This window comes from Saprolegnia diclina (assembly GCF_000281045.1).
Source record: "Saprolegnia diclina VS20 unplaced genomic scaffold supercont1.14, whole genome shotgun sequence".
Classification (NCBI taxonomy): Eukaryota; Oomycota; class Saprolegniomycetes; order Saprolegniales; family Saprolegniaceae; genus Saprolegnia; species Saprolegnia diclina.
Window position 1 is genome coordinate 136028 of NW_008246081.1, and position 20496 is coordinate 156523.

The 20496-nt window shown below is 60.5% G+C and overlaps 9 protein-coding genes across 9 annotated transcripts; 3 read left to right on the forward strand and 6 right to left on the reverse strand.

Moving 5' to 3' along the window:
- The first annotated feature begins 645 nt into the window (after positions 1–645).
- On the forward strand, positions 646–1172 carry SDRG_05318 (hypothetical protein). The gene has a single exon (XM_008611031.1). It carries the CDS (start codon positions 668–670, stop codon positions 1103–1105), a length of 438 nt encoding a protein of 145 aa, XP_008609253.1. The 5' UTR covers positions 646–667; the 3' UTR covers positions 1106–1172.
- Positions 1156–3812, reverse strand: SDRG_05319 (hypothetical protein; the record flags this gene model as incomplete). The annotated part of the gene is made up of 13 exons (XM_008611032.1): positions 1156–1531; positions 1578–1654; positions 1707–1772; positions 1824–1880; positions 1921–2097; positions 2146–2199; positions 2247–2339; positions 2386–2538; positions 2592–2729; positions 2776–2955; positions 3002–3196; positions 3244–3406; positions 3451–3812. 13 exons carry the CDS (start codon positions 3810–3812, stop codon positions 1156–1158), a joined length of 2091 nt encoding a protein of 696 aa, XP_008609254.1.
- Positions 3813–4558: 746 nt separating this feature from the next.
- Positions 4559–5365, reverse strand: SDRG_05320 (hypothetical protein; the record flags this gene model as incomplete). The annotated part of the gene is made up of 1 exon (XM_008611033.1): positions 4559–5365. The coding sequence occupies one exon, from the start codon at positions 5363–5365 to the stop codon at positions 4559–4561; it is 807 nt and encodes a 268-aa protein (XP_008609255.1).
- A 359-nt stretch (positions 5366–5724) lies between these two features.
- SDRG_05321 (hypothetical protein) lies at positions 5725–7985 on the reverse strand (the record flags this gene model as incomplete). The annotated part of the gene is made up of 2 exons (XM_008611034.1): positions 5725–6861; positions 6909–7985. 2 exons carry the CDS (start codon positions 7983–7985, stop codon positions 5725–5727), a joined length of 2214 nt encoding a protein of 737 aa, XP_008609256.1.
- A 607-nt stretch (positions 7986–8592) lies between these two features.
- On the forward strand, positions 8593–10919 carry SDRG_05322 (hypothetical protein). The gene has a single exon (XM_008611035.1). The coding sequence runs from the start codon at positions 8676–8678 to the stop codon at positions 10809–10811; it is 2136 nt and encodes a 711-aa protein (XP_008609257.1). The 5' UTR covers positions 8593–8675; the 3' UTR covers positions 10812–10919.
- On the reverse strand, positions 10832–13622 carry SDRG_05323 (dolichyl-diphosphooligosaccharide-protein glycosyltransferase). Its single transcript, XM_008611036.1, has 2 exons — positions 12612–13622; positions 10832–12569 (listed from the first exon to the last, which is right to left on the reverse strand). Exons 1-2 carry the CDS (start codon positions 13576–13578, stop codon positions 10876–10878), a joined length of 2661 nt encoding a protein of 886 aa, XP_008609258.1. The 5' UTR covers positions 13579–13622; the 3' UTR covers positions 10832–10875.
- A 487-nt stretch (positions 13623–14109) lies between these two features.
- Positions 14110–15153, reverse strand: SDRG_05324 (20S proteasome subunit alpha 4). Its single transcript, XM_008611037.1, has 3 exons — positions 15097–15153; positions 14410–15052; positions 14110–14344 (listed from the first exon to the last, which is right to left on the reverse strand). Exons 1-3 carry the CDS (start codon positions 15105–15107, stop codon positions 14249–14251), a joined length of 750 nt encoding a protein of 249 aa, XP_008609259.1. The 5' UTR covers positions 15108–15153; the 3' UTR covers positions 14110–14248.
- A 370-nt stretch (positions 15154–15523) lies between these two features.
- SDRG_05325 (hypothetical protein) lies at positions 15524–19144 on the forward strand (the record flags this gene model as incomplete). The annotated part of the gene is made up of 12 exons (XM_008611038.1): positions 15524–15606; positions 15653–16072; positions 16116–16350; positions 16402–17553; positions 17599–17790; positions 17842–18174; positions 18223–18297; positions 18343–18432; positions 18476–18598; positions 18643–18799; positions 18847–18989; positions 19034–19144. The coding sequence occupies 12 exons, from the start codon at positions 15524–15526 to the stop codon at positions 19142–19144; spliced, it is 3114 nt and encodes a 1037-aa protein (XP_008609260.1).
- A 34-nt stretch (positions 19145–19178) lies between these two features.
- On the reverse strand, positions 19179–20490 carry SDRG_05326 (hypothetical protein; the record flags this gene model as incomplete). Its single annotated transcript, XM_008611039.1, has 2 exons — positions 19179–20153; positions 20197–20490. The coding sequence occupies 2 exons, from the start codon at positions 20488–20490 to the stop codon at positions 19179–19181; spliced, it is 1269 nt and encodes a 422-aa protein (XP_008609261.1).
- Positions 20491–20496: the final 6 nt, after the last annotated feature.

Below are 20496 nucleotides of genomic sequence, written 5' to 3' on the forward strand. Positions count from 1 at the left end.
AAGTGAAGAAGCTCGGTTCTGCAACGTTTTCGTTTGGGGGCGCACATGTCGCTTTCAGCAGCATAGTCCACGCCTTTGCCAATGCGCGACGATACGAATCACACCTCATGAGTCTACCGGTACCCAAGTCAACCCGATAGAATTGAAGGGTAAATTCCATTGCCGGTTTGGTTGTGGGTGAGACCGCTCTCTCCCTTTTCCGCAGCAACCGCTGTCCGTCCGTGGCAAGCGTACCGGGTGCCAAGGACACGACGACAGCGCGAAGGGCTGCGCTGTTACTGCGACGCTCCCCACGGCCACAAAAATGTTCCGTTCCCCAGTCCCGTCGCTGTCCGTACATGCTAAATCCGTGCATGGTGCTGCGACCTACGTGTCGCGCTTGGTTGGTTGCCACGGCGCATAGAGCGGTCGTGGCGATCCCGTCGTCAACGCATGGGAGCATCGTGAGCGAATCCTGTGCGCAGCGTCGGCCAGGTCGTCTCGACGTCGGTGCAAAGACACGGTGGGCGACGATGTATACGATACCAATGCAAACCAGTTGACAAGTGTGTTTGCAACGCATGGACGCCCGATGGAGCTGCTGGAGCAGATGATGGAGCCCCCAGGAGAGTGAGAAGGTGATACCTCTTTTTGTCATTTTGGTCGCCGAAACTCCCGCCAAAATCGAATGCTCAAGCTGGTGGCCGTCGGCTGCACGGCCATGTATGCTGGTGCATCCGTGTACATTAGTCTGGTGCAGCACCCGTCGCTCCTCCTCATGACCGATTATCGGATGCAAGCGATCTTCTTTGCCGACATGTACGACGCCGCCGGCCGCGTCATGGCCCCGCTGTCCGTACTCGGAAGCGGCGCTGCGCTCACGGTCTGGCTAATCAACCGGTCCGAGCTCATGTGGCTCGCGGGCGGTCTCTGCATGGCGTCGATTTTACCATACACCACCTACTACATGCTGCGGCTCAACGCGACGCTTCGGGACCCGCGACGAGCGCTTCGGCGCGGCCCGACCTGGCTACACCAACGACTCCAACAGTGGGGCCGCCATCACGCAGTCCGCTCGTTCTTGAGCTTGACAGCCACCTCGACTATGTTATTTGGACTGCGGTAGACGACGTAAGTATGTTATACTAGAGTGTGTTGTGTACAAAGGTGAACGCATCAAATGGGTCGCTCCCAGCGCAACGCCTCGTCGAGCTGCTTCTCCAAGAGCGCATTCCGCGAGCTCAGATACACAATGTCGTTGTGGGCTTGCTGCAGCAACTGGACGGCCGTCGTGTACTTCCGCTGCATCTGCAAACGCTCTGCGTCCCACGCGGCTGTGAGCTCCGAGAGCATCTCCTGAAGCTGCGTTTTTGTCTGCGTCTGTGACTCGGCAAACGTGTGCTTGAGACGGTGCATCTCTTGGTTCATCAAGAGCGCTCGGTCGCGCTGCTTGACGACTTCTTCCGCGAGCCGCTTTTCCTTGTCGACACTTTCGTTCAAAATGCTTTCGAGCTTGACACGCTCGTCCTCGGCCTGCGTTTTGAGCCGCTGGCTACACGACCCGCGTGAATGACGGCTTGAAATGAGAGACACTGCACCGTTCCTCAGCGAGCGCTTGCTCCAGGAACGACTCCTTCTCCTGCTTCATTTTCTGGCGCTCGTCTTCTTGGATTGCCTGTGCGTCCATTATAGCGAGACTGATACGGTCTCTAAGCGAAATTTCGTACTTGTCGGAGCTTTTCATTCTCTTGGAGAACCGCCGACTTGGCTGCAATGTCGGCTTCTTCTTCGAGCTACTCGTTCGTAATTGGGTTTGCTACTTGAGCAGAAATGGAAGGACGCACAATTTTGTCTTCGACGGCCTTTTGCTGGTCTTTTAAACTCGCCAACGCATCCCGCTCCTACGCACAGGTGACTGGCCTGCTGCGAGAGATACGCTACCGCGATGAGCTGCTCTTTCATCTTGTCGATGACGACCAAGAGCTCGGGCACGCGGGCGTCGCGTTCGTTGGTTTTGGTGACGTCTTGGTACGTCTGAATGTCACTTTGGAGCTTCTTTTTGATCGTGCCGTAGTTGTCTTTCTTTTCGCGGAGTACTTTGGTCAATTTGGCTTTTTCCTACCATTTCAACCCGTCATTTCAGGTAAATCGCTGGCATGTTTGGACTTGATGGAGGCGCTTGACGCGCTTGATGCCATCGATTTTCTCTTCTTTGACCGTCTACTCGACGTTGAATTGTTGCATTTCATTTCAACCAAACTGCGCACCTGCATGAAGGCGAGGATATTGGTCTCATTCGCCATGCTCTTTTGACGCTCGGCTTCGTACAAGGCGGCCAGCCGCTCCTTCTCCTCCCACGACTAGAGGCATTGCCTCTCGATTCTCGTGCACAAACATTGCAGGTACCTGCTGCTTGGCACGCTCGAGGTTGGCGATCATCTCGTCCATGTCGCGCAAAGCGTCGGGATTGGCCGGCACCGCCACCGAGTTGCCCTGGACCATTTGCCGCAGGCGCTCAATCTCCTCGCGAAGCTCGCGGATCATTTTTTCGTTGACATCCTAGTACCGCGATTTCTGTGCGATTTTCAATTTCAAATCAACTATGAGAGTACCTCATTCTTGCGCGTTGCATTTTTGATCGACTTGGCGCGATTGGCGTACTGCAGCGTGCCAAGCGACTCGTCGTAGTTGTAGTCGGCAGGCGAGACCGCTGCGATCATGACTGTGAGCGAGTTGCCACCAAGCGACTCCTAACGCAGGTAGTATGAAGAAGACTGTTCGCCAAGAAGTTCGTACTTGAAGAAGTCGCGTCAGCTTCGAGTCGCGATAGGGCACGTGACCCTTCTTGGACCGATCCGCGAGCATGTTGATGACGTTGCCGAGGGCCGAGAGGCTCTTATTGATGGCAGCACCCTCCTTGAGCCGGTCGCCAGTTGCACCCGTTTTGGCTGCGCGTTCTGAGCCCGCCAAGTCGACCTAGGAACATAATTTTGACATTTGATGACGCGAGGAAGGCGACTACGAGGTTGATCTTGGCGTTCATGATCGTCTCGCGCGTGATATCCCCCAGTGTCTCGGTTTTCTTGGAACCGATTTTGATGGTAAAGCACGAGTGCGACCGCGAGCTTCGTTCGTTCATTTGGGTTGCCGCGACTTGCCTGACCTTGTTGCCTTCGTCGATGAGCCGCGAGACGTCGCTGGGCTCTCGCACCACGAGCTACAAGACGCTGCATTAAGTCCAGGAAGAGATAACGGGTCCCTCACTTCGGCCAAGTGCTCCACGTAGATGCCCATGTCGGGGTGCTCGCGGATCTTAAGCACCTTATCGGACGGGTTGAGGAGGTCCTTGATGACTTCGTTGTAGATCTCGAGAAACGAGACCGTGATCAGGTACTTGGTCTCATCGTTGGTTTGCGCCGCGACGCGCCTAGCTCTGCGTCAATACCAAAATTATATCGTCGCAGGTAGTACTGGAAAAGGTCGAAGTTCATTTTGGGAATGATGCCATGGTCGTCACCGGACCCCATCATCGTGTGCGTCTTCCCAGACCCTGTTTGGCCGTACGCAAAGATGGTGCCGTTGTAGCCCTGGAAAGCCTGGTCCACGAGCGGCTGGGCCACTTCGGCGTACACGGTCGCTTGGTCCGAGTCGACAAAGTAGCAGTAGTCGAATGTGAACTTCTTCTTGGCCTCTTCTGCGCCTGCCGTCGGGCTCTCGATGCAAATCATCTTGTCGACGACCGACACGATCGTCTTGGCGCCCATTTGCGTCTCCTTGCCGCTCATGGGCCGGCAGCGCACAGCCACCTTGACGTTGACGTCGTTGGACGCCATCCTTCCCAAGAGGCAAAGGCGTTTCAGAGACTCCAACAAGATTGCTTTCAGCTGCTATCGTCACCTTGGCAACAATGTTGTGGCCTACTAGTATGTAGCAATAAACAGTTTATTGACCCTTCCTGGCAGCCTTCCTGGAGAGCTTGACCAATAATCCTGTCGTTGCGATCTGGATACGCCCTGTAGCAAACGGGCTTAAGCCCAGGTGCCTCTATCCTCTTGAATGTTCCTTGCGCCTCATAACCACGTAAGGCTAACAGAACGCCTTACCTACCCTGTTACTTGGCTGGAGCGCACGCCTTCACCGTGAGGAATGCTCCTTGACATCGAATCCAGGCCAATCATTGGCTAATTTTCAATATTTCTAGACCAATCAGCGGTGACAGGAGTCGGCCCACGGCGCCCGCGCCGATCACAGAGCGTTTGATCCTCCGATGGCACTTGAAAACGAAATCGCTCATACTTGGCATGCCGATAGCCCATGTCTTGGGGAGCTCGAAATGCCACGTCGCGTCATCGGAAGCAGTCTACAACCAGAGAAATGCGTTCTTGAATATCAGCATTATTGTGTCGAAGCCAAGCTTGCAGTGCGTCAAGGGTCCCTCGCTGAGTTTTACTGCGATCGCAAGCCCCTTATTATTACCTCTCGTTAGATAATTCCCGTGGAACCGCATTGTAGCCTCAAATGAGGGGAGAGGCCAAGGAATCGGTTCAAACAATTTGATGTGAAAAGCAAAACAATGAATTTACTTGGTACTCGAGTCCGCACTCGGCTCAGGCTTGGACGGCGGGCTGTTGAGGAAGGCACCGCGGAACGGCAGCAGCGGGAGCACGTTCTTGTGGAATTGCATGCGGAGGCGGTCGACGGCGTTGCCAATGTTGTCCAGCGCCGGGCGGACGTCCATGTACACCGAGATCGGCTTCCCGGGCGTCGGGTGGCCCGTGTAAAAGTCGATGACGTACCGGACTTCTTCGCCGTTGCGGTCGATAATCCAGTCGTGGCGGTCGAACGGGAGGTTGGCCATGCCAAAGAGGTTGAGGAGGCGCGCTTTCGGCGTAAAGTCCTTGGGACGGCCCATGAAGCGCACGAGCTTTGGGTCGCCGTGCGTGTACGCATCGCCGTGCAGCGTCTTCTCCGTCTCGACGACTTCGGCCCAGCCTTTCTCGTTGATGGTGTTGTGGATGCTCACAATGACCTTCATGTCACGCTCCTGCGGGTCCCAGCCCTTGCGCTTCATCGCGTTAAAGTACTGCTGCTCGGAAGGGTACTGCCACGTATCCTGGCCTTCCTTCTGGTGCGCCGGCACGTATGAGCCCATCGGAATCGTCGATGCCACGCGCTGCGTGCTCAGCGGAACGCTCTGGCCCTTGGCGACCGATTGATCCGCCGGCTCCATGAAGTTGAGCGTGTTGAGGCCGGCCATGCTCGGCCCGCCCATCTTGCTGTGGTCGACCGGGCAGCCACCGGTGGTCGGCGCGCTGTGGTCGACGGGGCAGCCGCCGGTGGCCGGCGCGCCATGGTCCACGGGGCAGGCAGGCGGCGACGACGACATGCGATCGAAGGTGCTCGAATTCGAAATCGATGGCACGCGGGAAAAATACACTATTCCGATATTACACCATTTGTATGTGTCATTGAAGCTAAAAATAGTGTAATGATTGCCGATCCCCACGTGGCAGCGGCGTTGGCCGTGGCAACTGCGTCGTCGACAGACGCTGCAACACGCTGCTTCGGAGATGGCGCGTCGATGGCTCGCACCCAAAGCGCCGACTTGGGTGCTGGTTGACCACCGTGGGCCAGATGCGGCTGACACGCGCGAACCCACAACGCGACGACAGTGTCCGACTTTGCCAGCGGTCGACGACGTGCATGAACACTCTGTATTACTCGCACCAAGTCTATCGAAACCGTTCACGCAATGAACGAAAACGCCGACGTCGGGCGGGGCGCCTCGTCGTCGGTGCTGCCTCGACGCGGCGGCGAACTCTCGAGAAAGTCAAACGCCGACATGGCTCGCGGCGGCGACTGGACAAGCGGGCGCGGCGGCGTTGCATGCGACGGCTGCATAAAGCCAAAGGCCGACGACGGCGGCGCCTGAGATCCTCGGATCTCGAGCTGGCCAAAGGTCGCGGCCATTGCGTCGACCTGCGGCGGCGATGACGGCGACATGAACGCGAACGCCGAGGCTGCGCGAGCCGGCGACGCTCGGTGTCGCGGCGAGACCACAAGCGCTTGCTTGGCGGGCGAGTTCACGCTCGGGAAGAGCGACGACGTCGCAGCACCGAGCCCATGCCCGTAGTGCACTTGACTCGGCTGCGACATGAAGTTGAACGCCGAGACGGGCTTGGGCGGCGACGATGGCGGTGCCGGCGACGACAAGAGAAAATCGAAACCGGACGCTGATGAGATTGACGCTGTCGGTGCGGGCGACATGAAGCCGACCGGCGGCGCCGACGGCCGCGTCACAGGCGACGCAAACCCGATCGATGGCCGCTGCGATTCCTCTGTCGCCGGCGGCTGCGCGTCGTCGGTGCCGTCCTCACTGGCCGCTCCCGACGGCGGGATGTACGGGACGTTGAGGTGCAGCGGGTGCATGACGCGGCCGCCGACAATGAACTTTTTGAATTTGAGCACCCGGTTGAACCCCGAGGCGGCCGCGAGGATCGGGCCGAGGTCGTCCAGAGACGCGTGCTCGACGTTGGTGAAGTTGACGCTGACGAGCGCGCACCCGGGCGTGATGGCCGGGTGCATCTCGATGTAGCCCTTCTCGCCCGTCGGCAGCGGCACAAAGCGCTCGATGACGCCCATGCTTGGAATGCTCTTGTCGAGGATGATGCCCATGGGACCGGCAGGGATATCAATCTCCAAGACGACTTCGCGCGCCGCGCCAGCGAGCTTGAGCTTGGCAAAGTCGACCGGCTCGGGGGCACTTGCCCGTCGGTCTCTCGGCGCCAAAAAGCCAGATAAAAGATCTTCTTCGGGCGCATTCTCGTCAGGCTCGCTCCCGAGACCTTCAAAGGCGTCGTGGATGTGGTCACCGGCCGATACCTAAGCGCCTTTAGACTCGAGTCGCCGCAAGGGATAGGGGGTGGTACTGTTTTGGCCGGCGGTGCGCCGATCGCGAGCACGGGCGGCTGCGAAAAGACGTCGTAGGACGCGACAGGAGCCTGCGGCGGCGTGTTGAGCGTCATGAACGAGAACCCCTGTCCGTCCGACGGCGGTTGCGACGGCGTTGGCTGCGTCAGGAATGAAAACGACGACGACGTGATCGGCGCAGGCGGAGATGGCGAGGCCACGGGCGCCGCCAAGGGTGACGACATGAACGAAAAACCGGACGGGGCGGTGGTGGGCGCCGGCGACGCTTGCACCGGAACGTTGAGAAAGTTAAAGACCGACGCGGGGGGTGGCGTCTGTTGCTGCTGTTGGTATTGCTGCGGTCGCGGATGATACTGCTGCTGGCTGTAGTGATGCGGGTCCTCCTGCGTCGGCTCGGGCGATGACATGAAGGCAAAGGCCGACGGTGGCTGCGTGTGGCGCTGGGGCCGGGCCGGGGACGGCGTCGCTAGCGTCGGGGCTGCATATCGCGGCGGACTCAGGAGCGATTCGCCAAAGAAGCCCTTGGGCTGGGCCGTCGGAGATCGCAGTAGATCTTCGTGATACCCATAATGGCTGCGGACCGGGGACGGTGCTTGGTATTGCGCGACGGGGGCAGGTGCTGGCGGGGGCTCAAAGTTGTTGAGCGTCGTCAACACCTTCTCTGCGCGCGACTTGACCGTTTGCTTGGGGTGCTGCGTGAGGCCTGCGATGAGTTGGAGCTTGCACGCAAAGAAGACGAGGAAGTCGTCGGCGTGCGCAGTGCCAAACGCCGCGTCGAGCACGAGAAGCGCCCGGGCGATGACCTGCCAGAGCGAGTCGCCAAGCTTCTGCTCGAGGAGCTCGCACGTGTATTGGCGGTCGAGCGACGGCAAGACGCGGACAAAAGTGTTGAGGACCTCCTTGGGCGGGAATGAGCTTTGGCCGGCCGCCGAGCAAAGCTCCGAGACGAGGACGAGCTCCGAGACCGCGGGCGACGCCGGCGCGGGCGACGCGGACGACCGCCATGAGGACTCCTTGCCGTTGCGCTTCCACTTGTCGGCCTGCGTCGCGTACGCCGTCGGGGCGCGGGGGTACATCTTTGGCCCAGACAAAACAAAGTGGCCAGCCTTTTTCTACGGCAGGAGGGGTGGGCCCTCACGAAACGGATATGGGGGGTCCTACCGAAACAGTGGGGTCGCAGGTCCACTTCCTTGCCCCTGTGAGGATGCCACGTATGCAGCGACCGCCCGCCAAATAGTACATGACACCTCTCCAATATAGATACCGCTAGTGTGAGAGCTCACGTGGAGCCTGGCGCTGGCCGTTGATACTTGCACGGAGCTCTTCGGGTAACGTTACCGGTATGCTGACAGCGCATGGCAGTCGGAAGACGTCAAGATGTCAATGGATGCGAGCAGGCCCAACGTTGGTGGTCTTCGCCTCCTCTTGGAAGCCATTGCAGCCCCTCAAAGGAAGATCTGCCAACGACACTACGCCGCCAACCAGATTCGGAGCAGCGGTCGCTAGAAGAGCTCGGAAAGGGCAGGCGCCAGATCCAGACTACTTGCAGCGACCAGTGATTGAGCTATTGCTGCGATGTATACTGCGGGGGCAGCTCGTAGTCGTGGCGGGAACGATGGACTGCAGAGCCAGCGCCGACCAGGTGGTGGGCCAATCAGCGACGTGGAAACACATTGTGACACACGCCCGTCGGCGCGTTGTGCGAGGATGTGACGGCCTTTCTGCGGTTGAGACAACCAACTTGGAGGCCTGCCTTCACTTACGCGATGCAGCGGACGCTTGTCGGCGCAGCGCTGCTCCTGGCAACGCTGGCGACGCCGCTGCAAGTGACACCGAATGTCACCAGTAGCTCGCCCAACACAACAATACCCGCCCAACCAACGACGCCGACGATCACGCTGCCGAGCCCCACGCCGTCAATGACAAGCCCGATACCGACGACACCAAACGTGACGACGACAGAGCCAACGACGCCAGAGCCAACGACGCCAGAGCCAACGACACCAGAGCCAACGACGCCTGTACCGACGACGCCTGTACCGACGACGCCAGAGCCAACGACGCCTGTACCGACGACACCAGAGCCAACGACGCCAGAGCCAACGACACCAAAGCCAACGACGCCAGAGCCAACGACGCCAGAGCCAACGACACCAGAGCCAACGACACCAAAGCCAACGACGCCAGAGCCAACGACGCCTGTACCGACGACGCCAGAGCCAACGACATCAAACGTGACGACGCCAGAGCCAACGACATCAAACGTGACGACGCCAGAGCCAACGACGCCTGTACCAACGACGCCTGTACCGACGACGCCAGAGCCAACGACGCCTGTACCAACGACGCCTGAGCCAACGACGCCAGAGCCAACGACGCCTGTACCGACGACGCCAAAGCCAACGACGCCAGAGCTGCCAACACCGGGACCAACGACGCAAATACCGGCGACTCCAGAGCCATTGCATACAATAGAATCCACAGCTCCGGCACCGCCTTCTGACGCGCCGTCGCAAGCCCCGTCGAGCACGCCATCGCCTGTGACGCCTTCCCTCCAGGAGGACCTTGGTGATCAGCCGACTGCTTTGCCTGCCCGTCGACCAAGCAACCGGAGCAATTGGCCGTCGCAGAAGCTCGCTGCGTCGTCGTCGTCGACAAATATATTTCGCGTTGTCGCCAATGCGCTCGCGATTCCAGGTCTCATCGCGCTCGGTGCGTTCCACTTTGGCTGGTGGACGCTCCCGGCAGCTCCTGTGATCATGCCCATGGCGCTGGCCTTTCTTCAGCAGATCGCGACGTGCTCGCTTCTCAACCTCGGAACGTCGTCGGTGCCGTCGTCCTTGCTCGGCTTCACGGACGGCCTCACGTGGGTCCTCTTCCAGCTGCCCCACGCGTCGGCACCGACAACAACGACCCGACGGCTCGACGAATCGTTGACGGGGTCGGGCCCCGAGTTCTTTGCCTACCGCGCCAACCTCAACGAGCGCCACCTCTTTTACAACACGTGGCTGGCGACCGTCGTCGTCACGTCCGTCTGCGCCTCTCTCGGGCTGCTCTGCCTCGGGTGCGCTCGCTTCTTCTCACCACCGCGCAGCGTCGGCGACATGAAGACCATGGCGTCGCGCTGCTTTGCGCTCGGCTTCTTCCTCTTCTCCGTGGCGACGTTCCCAGTGGCGCTCATGGCGGCGTACGAGGTGCGGCAGGACGCCTACACGCCCGACGGGCCGCACACCTCGGGCGTTCTCGCCTGCGTGACGCTCTTTGCCTTTGTGTTTGGCCTCGTCGGTGCATTTGCCTACCTCTTCATGGAAGACGCGTACAAGTACGCAGCATTTGGCAGCTCCGAGAGTCTTTGGTGGTCGTACGCCCAAGTCAAATACCGGAGCCGGTGCTTCCCTGTCTTGAGCCTCGCGCTCTTGTTGGTGCAAGGCGGCCTCGTTGGTGGCGTTGCCTCGACGTACGTCGTACCTGTGCTCTTGCTGCTCCACCTTGCGTACGTGGGTCTGACGTACTGGCTGCAGCCGTTCGTGCACTTGGTGGTCTACCACGTGACGATGGGCTTGGAGCTCATCTACGTTGGGTGTCTTGGCCTTCTCTGGGTCGCACTGGCTGCGGGCGATGGCGTCGGCTACGGCGTCGTCGGCATTGTGCTCGTCGTCGTCCTCGCTCTTGCGCTGCATCAAATGCTCCTCGTCTTCTCGCTTCTCTCCAAGACGTGCTTTGCAAAACCCGACTCGCCCGCCTACACGAGGTCGGCCACTACCGCGCGCGCCCGACGCCACCCCACACCGGCCACAGGAAACCAGTCGGAGCGCCTCGCGACGGCCGAAGCGACGCTGCGACCCAAGCGTAGCGTCAAGTCCAACCGCCACCAGCTGCCAGCTGCCCGCCCTGTCGAGTAATGTAATTGTCGTACTGCTCGTGTCTTGCACAAAAGAAAGCTTCGTGTTGGAAAAAGCACAGTGTCTACGCCTCTTCGCGCTCGTAGATGGCCCATCGGCGGTTGTGCTCCTGGCCCTTGCCCGGTTGCGCGAGCGCGTCCGAGCAGCCAGAGTCGGCGCAGCCGCAGAAGTGCGCCTGCGAGTCCATGCACGGGCGCTCGCAGCCGGCGCCGTTGCCGTCAAAGTCCTTCTCGGCCAACGCGAGCTTGTCGAAGGCAAACACGTGGCCTTCGCCGCCGACGCGCGAGAGCGCGAAGTACCGCTTCCCGTGCGCCTTGGCGTGGTGCAGCGCAAGGTTGTAGTTGGCGCCCGTCGCGCCGCCAGAGTAGATCTTGTCGGCTCCGAGCATGTCCTCGCCCGTGACGCAGCCCACAAAGCGCGTCTTCTCCGTGTCGATCGACGCCGTCTGGGACGCCGCGTCGCGCAGCTTGCGCTTCATCTCCTCGGTGGTCGGCTGCACGTTGGGCTGCTTCTTGACCTTGAAGATGCGCACGATCCAGTGCTCGGACGTGAACGCCTCCTCCATGTGCGTGAGCTTGATGTTCTTGACGCCGACCTCCGTGTTGCGCGCGCGGTCAAACCCCGGTGGGTGCTGGTAGTCGGTGCGCATCTCGCCAAAGCGGTAGTAGCACAGCTTGTACGCGAGGCAGTTGTGCAAAATCTTGGAGCCGCCGGGGCCAACGTCAAAGTTGCCAGACGCCGAGTAAAAGTCGCGCTCGGCCGGCATGTCGTTGGGGAAGACGCCCGACCCGATGCGCACGGGCCAGAGAAACTTGTTGATGTCGTCCGAGCTGTAACCCGTGAGACCGCCAAAGATGACGAGCACGTAGTCGACGTCGAGCGACTGCAGGATCGGGTACGCGCCCTCTTCCGTCGACGCGAGCGCGCGACCGACGGTCGCAATGTGCGTGTTGTTCCACGTGTTGTTGTCGACAATGACCGTCCGGTTGGCCATGCCCGACATCTGGTAGCCGTAGTCCCACCACGAGAGGATGCGGGCGTCGGCCGCCGTGTTCTGGCGCAGCCAAAAGTACGCCTCGCGGTAGTCGTCAAACACGACGCGCTCACCGCTCTGCGTGCGGCCGGCCTCAATCACGATCGACGGCGACGAGTAGGCCATCGACGACACGTACGCAGCGTGGAACTGGTAGCTCAAGAGCAAGGCCGTGAGCACCATGACCACGATGAGCGCAAAGCCGCTGTGGACCTCCTGGACGCCGTTCTTGAGCGGCGTCGTCGTGCCCGAGAAGGACCGGTGGAGGAAGCCCATAAACTTGCGCAAGGTGGCCGAGATCCCGACGGCCGCGAGGATGCACGCGATCGGCGCGAGCGTGAGCATGAGACGCACCATGACGCCGGCAAAGTACCAGGCGACCGTGCCGTAGAGGATGACGAAGATGCCGCCGTCCGTGAGGTTCTTGTACATGAAGTAGAGACCCACCGGCGCGAAGGGCACCAGAATGTGCAGATCGAAAAAGTACGACGTCCACGTCGTCGGCTGGTGCTCCGAGACGGACGCGATGATCGGAATGTACTTGGACGCGTACGTCGGATCGAGAAGCGTGAGCGACCGGCCCGTCCACTGCACCTTGCCCATGAGCTGCAGCAAGACGAGCGCGACCGCGACGCCGGCCACGAGCGTCGCGGCGCCGACCACAACGAGACGGCGGAACGCACCGGCCGAGATGAAGCCGCGGAGCCAGTTGACAAAGCAGTAGACTAGACCACATTAGGAGACACGCAGAGAAGAGACAGGCATACCTTGGAGGAGGAGGAAGACACCGTGCGAGCCGGCGCATTCGGCCTGCTTGAGCACATTGAAGCCGACAAATGGCACTTGCATGGCCATGAGCGACCCGAGCGCGTAGAACGTTGAGTAGGCAATGTACAGGCGCGGCGTGTACCGGCCGGCAAAGATCATCACGAGCACGTAGATCGGGATCATGTTGATGATGAAGACGTAGCCGCCCCACGCAGCGACCATGTAAAAGTACGCGAGCGAGCAGGCCGCGGCCCAGAACATCGAGCCCGTGTTCACGGCCTTGATCCAGAGGTAGAAGACAAAGATGAGCGCAAAGATCGCGACGCCTTCATTGTCGTACGAGCCACCGACCGAGCGCGAGATGTACGAGGGCACGACGCCAGCAAACGCAGCCGCGAGCAAGCCCGCGCTCGTGCGCTTCGTCACTTCTTTCGTCAGCATGTACGAGGCGATCGCCGTGTTGGCAGCAAACATCGGCGCCAAGAAGACGCACGTGTTGCGCACGTTGATCGAGATGTTGAGCCAGTTGAGCACCCAGTAGACGAGGGCCGCCGTGTACATCAGACCCGGGTAGATGGTGCCACCAATGATACGGCCCAGCGGGTACCACGCGCGGTCGTCAAACCAGTCGAGGAACTCGAGGAAGCCCTCGGACGCCAAGTACTTGGTTGTGCGAAAGTTGAAGTACGGGTCAAACTCGTGGATCACGCTTTCGTAGCGCACGATGGAGAAGAGGCGGATCGAGAAGGACATGAGGCAGATCGCGGCCAAGAGGCCATACTTGAGCACCGGCGCGAGCGTCGAGCTGTCGTCCTCAATGTCGTAGCCCGGCGGCGACGAGACCGGCACGCCGAAGATGACTTGGCTCTGGTCCATGACCGAGCCCGAGATCGTCGCGAAGGCGGGGTCGTCACCCTTGGCCTCGGCCGCCACGGAGGGCGCGGCCTTCGTCACGGGTTTCGCCATCTTGGTCACGAGAGGATTCCCACTTTGCCAGCCACAAACAAGCGGGAGCCGCAGATAACCTTTGAAACTCGATATCGAAATTAAATCCATTTTGGCCCTCTTCTCTTGATGTTTGTATGCAATGTCGAAAATTGCCGCGCCTGCATTACGAGGCCCGAGTCAAAAGCGATGACGTGGTACCGCGTGGCAGGCGTCTTCTCCAGCATTTGATTTAATGTATTCAGTTTCACAGGTTATTGGGAAAGAAGGATCGCGTATCCGCCGCAGGCCACGATCCAACGAGTCGATCGATGGCAGGACGCAGCATGGCTGGCGCGACGTCACCGACTGCTTGGAGGATAGCGCATGCAAGACGCAGCAGCATGATCAGCACGATCCTTGTGGCTGCCGTAGCCTTGGCGCGACGTGCATGACGTCGGCAATGGAAGAGCATGCTGGAACGGCGACAAGGCAGACGCGACCTTGGCGGTACTGCCATGGCTTTGGCCGAGCGCTGCGGTACGTGCATGATGGACAACTGCAAGGCGCAAGTGCTAGCGCATGATGGACTCGGCGAGGGCCGAAAGGATCATGCCAAAGGTGTCTTCATTACGATCCATTACAGAAACGATCGCTGCATGATGCAAGCCGCTGGCGAGTTGTCGTCCGCGACCTTCACCTTGCAACGCGCTTATGAGGACGACTTGCTCTCGGCACCGAGGCGTGCGTCCTCCTTCTCCTTCTCGATCGACGCACACACGATCTCGACCGTGGCATCTTCGACCGTCTGCAATACAGAAGAAATGGCGTGAGTCATCGAGGCCATAATGATGGAATGGATCGAGCACGTACCGAGACGACACCACCCTGGCGGACGACTGCGACTTCAATGTTCTTGCTACCCGCCTCGACGACTTCGAGAAGCGCCTTGATGGCCAAGCGGATCGCGCCCTCTTCGTTCATGTCCTGCGCGTAGTTCTTCTCGAGGAATTCGCGCGTGGACTTTTCGTTGCGGCCCGTGGCGTTGGCCTTCCACGCCGTGAAGGTGCCCGACGGGTCCGTCTGGTAGAGCTGGGGCACGCCCTTCGTGTCGCAGCCCGCGATGAGCATCGAAATGCCAAACGGGCGGACACCACCGCGCTGTGTGTAGCGTTGCTGGACCTTGGCAATGTAGCGTGCGACGTACTCGACAGACGGCGCGTCTTCGACCGTCAAGCGGTAGCTCTGGCACTCGAGGCGCGCCTTGTTGATCAGCACGCGCGCGTCGGCCGTGAGGCCGGCAAAGGCCAGCGTAATGTGGTCATCCACTTTGCAGATCTTGCGCACCGTGCGCGGGTCCTGGAGCTTGGCGGTCTCCTTGCGCTCGACGGCCAAGACGACCACGTCCGCGCCGCGCACGCCGACGACGATCGCGCCCTTCTTGACGGCCTCCATGGCGTACTCGACCTGGAAGAGGTGCCCATCCGGCGAGAAGACGGTGATCGCGCGGTCGTATCTACGCCCTCGTGAGCATCCATCGGCCTGCCATGCATGGACTACCTCGAAGCCATGGTCCTCTTCTTGGATGCTCCTCTTCAATTGTGCGAGCGGGACGAATCCTGCGAATACTCGATATATCCGAGACATGCATTTCCAGAGGTCACCAGATTCTCGGCCCCTCGTTTGGCAGCGCTCCGATCAAGTGCGATGCGATCCGACCTTTACAGAGCGCACTTACGCGGCATCGTACTTAGGGAGTCCATATCTTGGCAGGCGATCTTGGCCACTTCAACCAGCGACAGCGTCGACATGCTTCAACCGGTAGCTGCTGTTGCCACTGCATGTTGCGATTCCTGCCATCAGCACTTAGTTGCTGCAACGACTAGAGACACCTTGGGTTAGTGCACAGAGGTCGGTGGCCGAAACGTCGGTGGAACAACTAGACCGACGTGTCCTTCGACTCAATAATTTACAGTCCCGTCGAAGCATGGGCGGCAAGTTTTCCCAGGTGCACTACCGCGAGCGCGACACGACCGTGCTCCAAGACTTTGAGATTCTCACCAAAGCCTGGTGCGCACGAGCAGATCTAGACGTGATGCGTATCCAGATGTGGTAGGGGCAAGGCCGAGATCGAGGTGCTCTCGCTGCAGCTGCGGCGCATTTCGTTCAACTTTTGCCTCACGCCGGCGCACTTTCGGGAGATGCTGCAGCTGCACCACAACGACCTCTTTGCGCCGCTCGTGACGCGCTGGTTTGACGCGCTCAAGAACAATCCGAGCAGCAGCGTCGTCAACGGCCTCGAGTTCATCACGGCCCTCGCCATCACGGGCAGCTTTGGGAAGCTTCTCGAAAAGGTCGCGTTCGTTTTCGATTTGTTCGACTTCAACAACTCGGGCGCTGTCACGCGCGACGAGCTTCTCATCTTGCTCAAGTCGTCGGTGCGCGGCCTCACCAAGGTCACGCGGGGCCTCGGCCCGCACCTGCTCCGCCTCTGCCCCATGTCCCAGATCGAAGCGCTCGCAACTCTCTGCTTTGAGTTGCTTCATGCATGCTAGTAGAGGCGTCTAACACCTCTTTAGAGACTGCGGCTTGGACCCGACGGACGACCTCCGAAAAGAGGCGTTCGTGCAGTGGGTGCGTCGGACGCCCAAGATCACTAACCTCCTCCGGTGTTATGTGCCACGAGACAAGTACAACTCCGAGGACGCCGCCAGTACCATCCAGCGCGTCGTTCGAGGCATGCTTGCACGGTCCGCCGTTCTTGACCGCAAGCTCCAGCGGCGCCTCCAGCTTGACGCCCAGCTCGACACGGCGGTACACCACGACTAGCGTCGCAGTATCAGAATATCAAGTACGCGGAATTAGGCGCAGAAGATCCAAGACGCTATTTTGCACCGCAAGAAGCGCCAAGAAGGACTGCGCCGGTCAAAAGTCGAGCGCAACGCATCGAGCGGCGCCATCTACAGCTTTGGCGCCAACAACCACGGGCTTCTCGGACACCAGCACCTCGAGCTGGCTTCGCAACTCAAGCAGCCACGTCTCGTACTCTACTTCAAGCACAATGACCAGCGGGTCGTGAGCGTCGCAACCAGCCGCGTGCACGCGAGCGCTGTGACCTCCTCGGGCGCTGCGTACACGTGGGGGGCGTGCCCCCCGGGGGCGTTTGGCTCGTTGGAAAAACCGGCGGCCGCAGTGCGCGCCTGTCCCCGGCGCGTTGATGATCTCACCGATGTCGCTATCGTCCATATGGCGCTCGGCGCCCGACACTCGATGGCTCTCTCCGACGACGGCGTCGTGTACACATGGGGCGCTGGCGAATTCGGGCAGCTCGGCCACGGCGATCCGCACAACGCCGAGAACGAACTCTACCAGCGCGAGTTTGACCCGCACACGAGCCGACTCTACCCGGTGATCGACCTTCCGCTCAAGCTCGACAAGAGCCTCTTTGACGACGTGCAGATTGTCTCGATAGCGTGCGGCTACTACTTTAGCGTGGCGCTGGCTGCCGACGGCTGCGTGTACACCTGGGGCGAGGGCTCGGACGGGCAGCTCGGCCTCGGCTACGCCGACGAGTTCCGTGTCGGGTTTTTAGACGAACACATCGTCCACAGCAACTACACGTACATGCACTCGCCGACGTACATCAACTTGACCGAGCCCATCGGTGCGATCGGCGTCGGCGGCAACCGCGTCTACGCCGTCGGCCGCAGCCACCGCAACGTGTACGAGTGGGGTGCCGGGTTTCGTAGGGCGACCGAGAGCGTCTTCTCCCCGCGCCTTTCACCCGTGCTGAGCACGCTGTACGTCGAGAGCATCCGCGTCGGGAGCGAGTACGCCATGGCGATCACGGGCTGCGTCTACCTCAAGCTGCCCGAGACCGACGCCATGTACGCGGTCGCCGCTGCCTTTGGTGCGCCGCCCGTCGAGATTTGCACCGGACTCAGCGCGCCGCTCATCGCACCCGGCGTCGTCAAGACATCGGCCTCGTACATCCACAAGGAAGAGTACGCGAAAAAGGTACAAGCTCTGCTGGCTAAAGCCCGGTCATATCGACGGGTCTAGATGGTGTACGTGGACCGCGGTAAGGCCTCGGGCGTGTGGCTCACGATCGACGGCAACGACGCGTTCTCACTGCCCGTCGTGCCGTCGATGTTTGGCCCCAGCGTCGACAGCAAGGGTGTCCAGTACCCCCTCTTCTTTACCCCCCAAAAGCTCGCATCGCTCTCGCACTACGTCCGCCCGGACGAAATTCCAGTATCAACTTGATACAAAACGCATGGCGTCATGGATGTACTGTGTCTGTAGGGAAAGCTCGTTGTGCTGCACTTTGAAGAAAGTGATTTGCCAATGGAGTCGGCGGACGATGACGTCGGCATGGTCATCGAGCGCCTTATGCAAGCGCTGGTGGCCAAAGTCAAGGACGCGCAAGAGGCGGGGGCGGCGGCCGTGGCGATCGCGTTCACGTTCATGGCCGAAGCGTTTCCGCTCGCGACGACGGAGCTCGAAAATTATGCGTTTGGGATCCCGAGCGTCATGCTCAACGCGTCGTCAAGCCAGCGGCTGCTTGGCTTTCTCAACGAGACCAAGCGACCCGTGCTCGCCCACCTCGCGTCGCACGAAGACAAGCTCTCGGAGCAGGTTGCATCCTCCCTTCTTCTAGTACCGTGTTTGCACTCCAAGAACTAGATTGTTCAGATCCAAAGCCTCGGCGCCGTCGCCGTCGTCATTGGCCAAAACCCTCTGGACGGCACACCGAAAAAAGTACCGTTTGCGAGCGCTTGATACGATCTTCTAGACCGCGCGTAGCTCACGCACCACATCTTTGACGCGGGCTACGGCGACCCGCTGTCGCAAGCCAAGAAGATGACGATTCCAGTGCTCATGGTGTCGCACGAGGTCCGGAAGCGCCGACATTTGACGGTTGTGATACCTCGACTAGGCCAGTGTACGCATCAAGGAGACGTACAAGCGTCGCATCCAAGACACGTTTGCCGAGATCGGCATCTCGTCGTTCGGGGACGTGTACGCGTGGGGCGCCGGCGACCACGGCGTGCTCGGCCTCGTACGCGCCGTGCACTTCAAGACCTTGAACGACTCATGGTCTAGGGCGACACGGACAATGATGTCATCTTTGGCAGCAACTACGACCCCGGCACCGACTCGGCGTTCCCGTACGTCGAGTCGCCCGAGTGGGTCGAAGCGCTCGTCGATACGCGAATCGTCGACCTCTCGTGCGGAGCGTCCCACGCCGCCGCCGTCTCGGGTACTGTCGTCCTGCACGTTGTCTTGCCTCATTGCTGGTGGTCGCAGACACGGGTGACCTCTACACGTGGGGGCACGGTGCCCACGGCAAGCTCGGCCACGGCCAGGACATTGACGAGGTCACGCCGCGGCTTGTCGACGCGCTGCACTCGGTCAAGGTGGCGTCCGTCGCCTGTGGGCGCGACCACACCGTACGCTGTTTAGCGTGAAATCAAAGGTCTCTTATCGCGCGTAGCTGGTCGTGACGGCCATCACCGAGACCAAGCCAATCGAGCCGACGACCGCCGTCGCGCGCAGCCACCCGCCCGTCCTCGACGTCGACGACGACGACGTCAATTTGGACTAGAACGGTTAAACAGTGTGGAATATATGGTTACCGCCTACTGGTTCTCAGCGTGGTATCGGATCGACGCCACGATCGCTGTCATATTATCGACCTGGGACCCGAAAACGTCCCGAGCGATTTGCTTGTTGCGGGATAAGAGCGACGTGGCAGCCGCCTCAGCGTTGCCAGTACCGAGGGCGTCGACCACGAACGCCGCCGCCTCGCCGTACTGCCAGCTGTCCCAGATGCCGTCGCTCGCCAGCAGGAGCGAGAACGTTGGCGGGTGGTCGCCATGGTCGAGCTTATCGAGCGCGACCTCAAAGATGTCGGGTTCGTGCGTGATGCCGTAGTGGTGCATGTAGAAGTCGCCGAGCGACCGCGTGAAGGCGAGCGACTCGTGGTACTTGGCCTTCCCCGGTGTGCAGCAGAGCGACGCCCACTCCTGCCGCACGTTCTTGTAGTAGCTGCCTTCGCCAGCGCTCGCAATCTCGCGGTTGTTGCGGACGCAAAACACCGGGTGGCGTTCTAGCAGCGCGTGCTTCTCACGCAGCGTGAGTCGCCTCCCATTCGACGAGACGCCTGGCACGATGCTGTCGTACAAGAAGAGGAGCTCGGGCGTCAACGGCGCGTGCGGCGCGTGGCGTTGCCTGGCTACTGTTTCAAACTCGGACTTGGCTTCCGGCGAGTGCTCGCCCGTCAGCAAGAGGAGCAGCGGTGGTTTGACTTGCTCGGCGTTCATATCCGGGGGCTGCGAACAGCGCGGGCCATGGGCGCAGTGTACTCGCAGCATTGACGAGAGCGCCTTCCACGACGTGTCGGAGACGACGGCCGACCCGGACGCGAGGAGCACCGCCGAGTCACCGACGTTGGCGCACAGCAGCCGTGTCCCGTGAAGAATGATGACGATCGACGCCGTCGTACCGCCTTGGACAAGCACGGACCGTTGCAGCAGCGTCGGCTTGATGACGAGGAAGCCGCCTTTGCGCTCCTGTACGTTGTTGTTGGCGTCTTCGTAGCGCTGGCGCAGCGCCTACACGAATCTTTGGGCTCTCAACAAGGCGGAGGAGACGCACCGCCTTGATGGCGAGGTGGCAGTCGTGGAAAAGGCGGCGTAGCGTGCGCTCCGGCTGCGCCTCGAGCTCCACGTACGTCTCTTGAAGGCTGAGCTTTTCGCGGAAAAAGTCCCGTGCAGTCGAGGACGCGAGCAGTCCGCAGGCTGAGCCGTGGCCGTCGAAGACCGCGAGAACCACGTGGTCTCGGTGGCGCAGTGTGAAGAACGTATCCTGGTTCTCTTTCGCCGGGTTCCCCGGGTCCGTGACGCCATGCACGTCAATGGACGGCCCCGCGATCTTGGTCGCGTGGTCCATGACGGC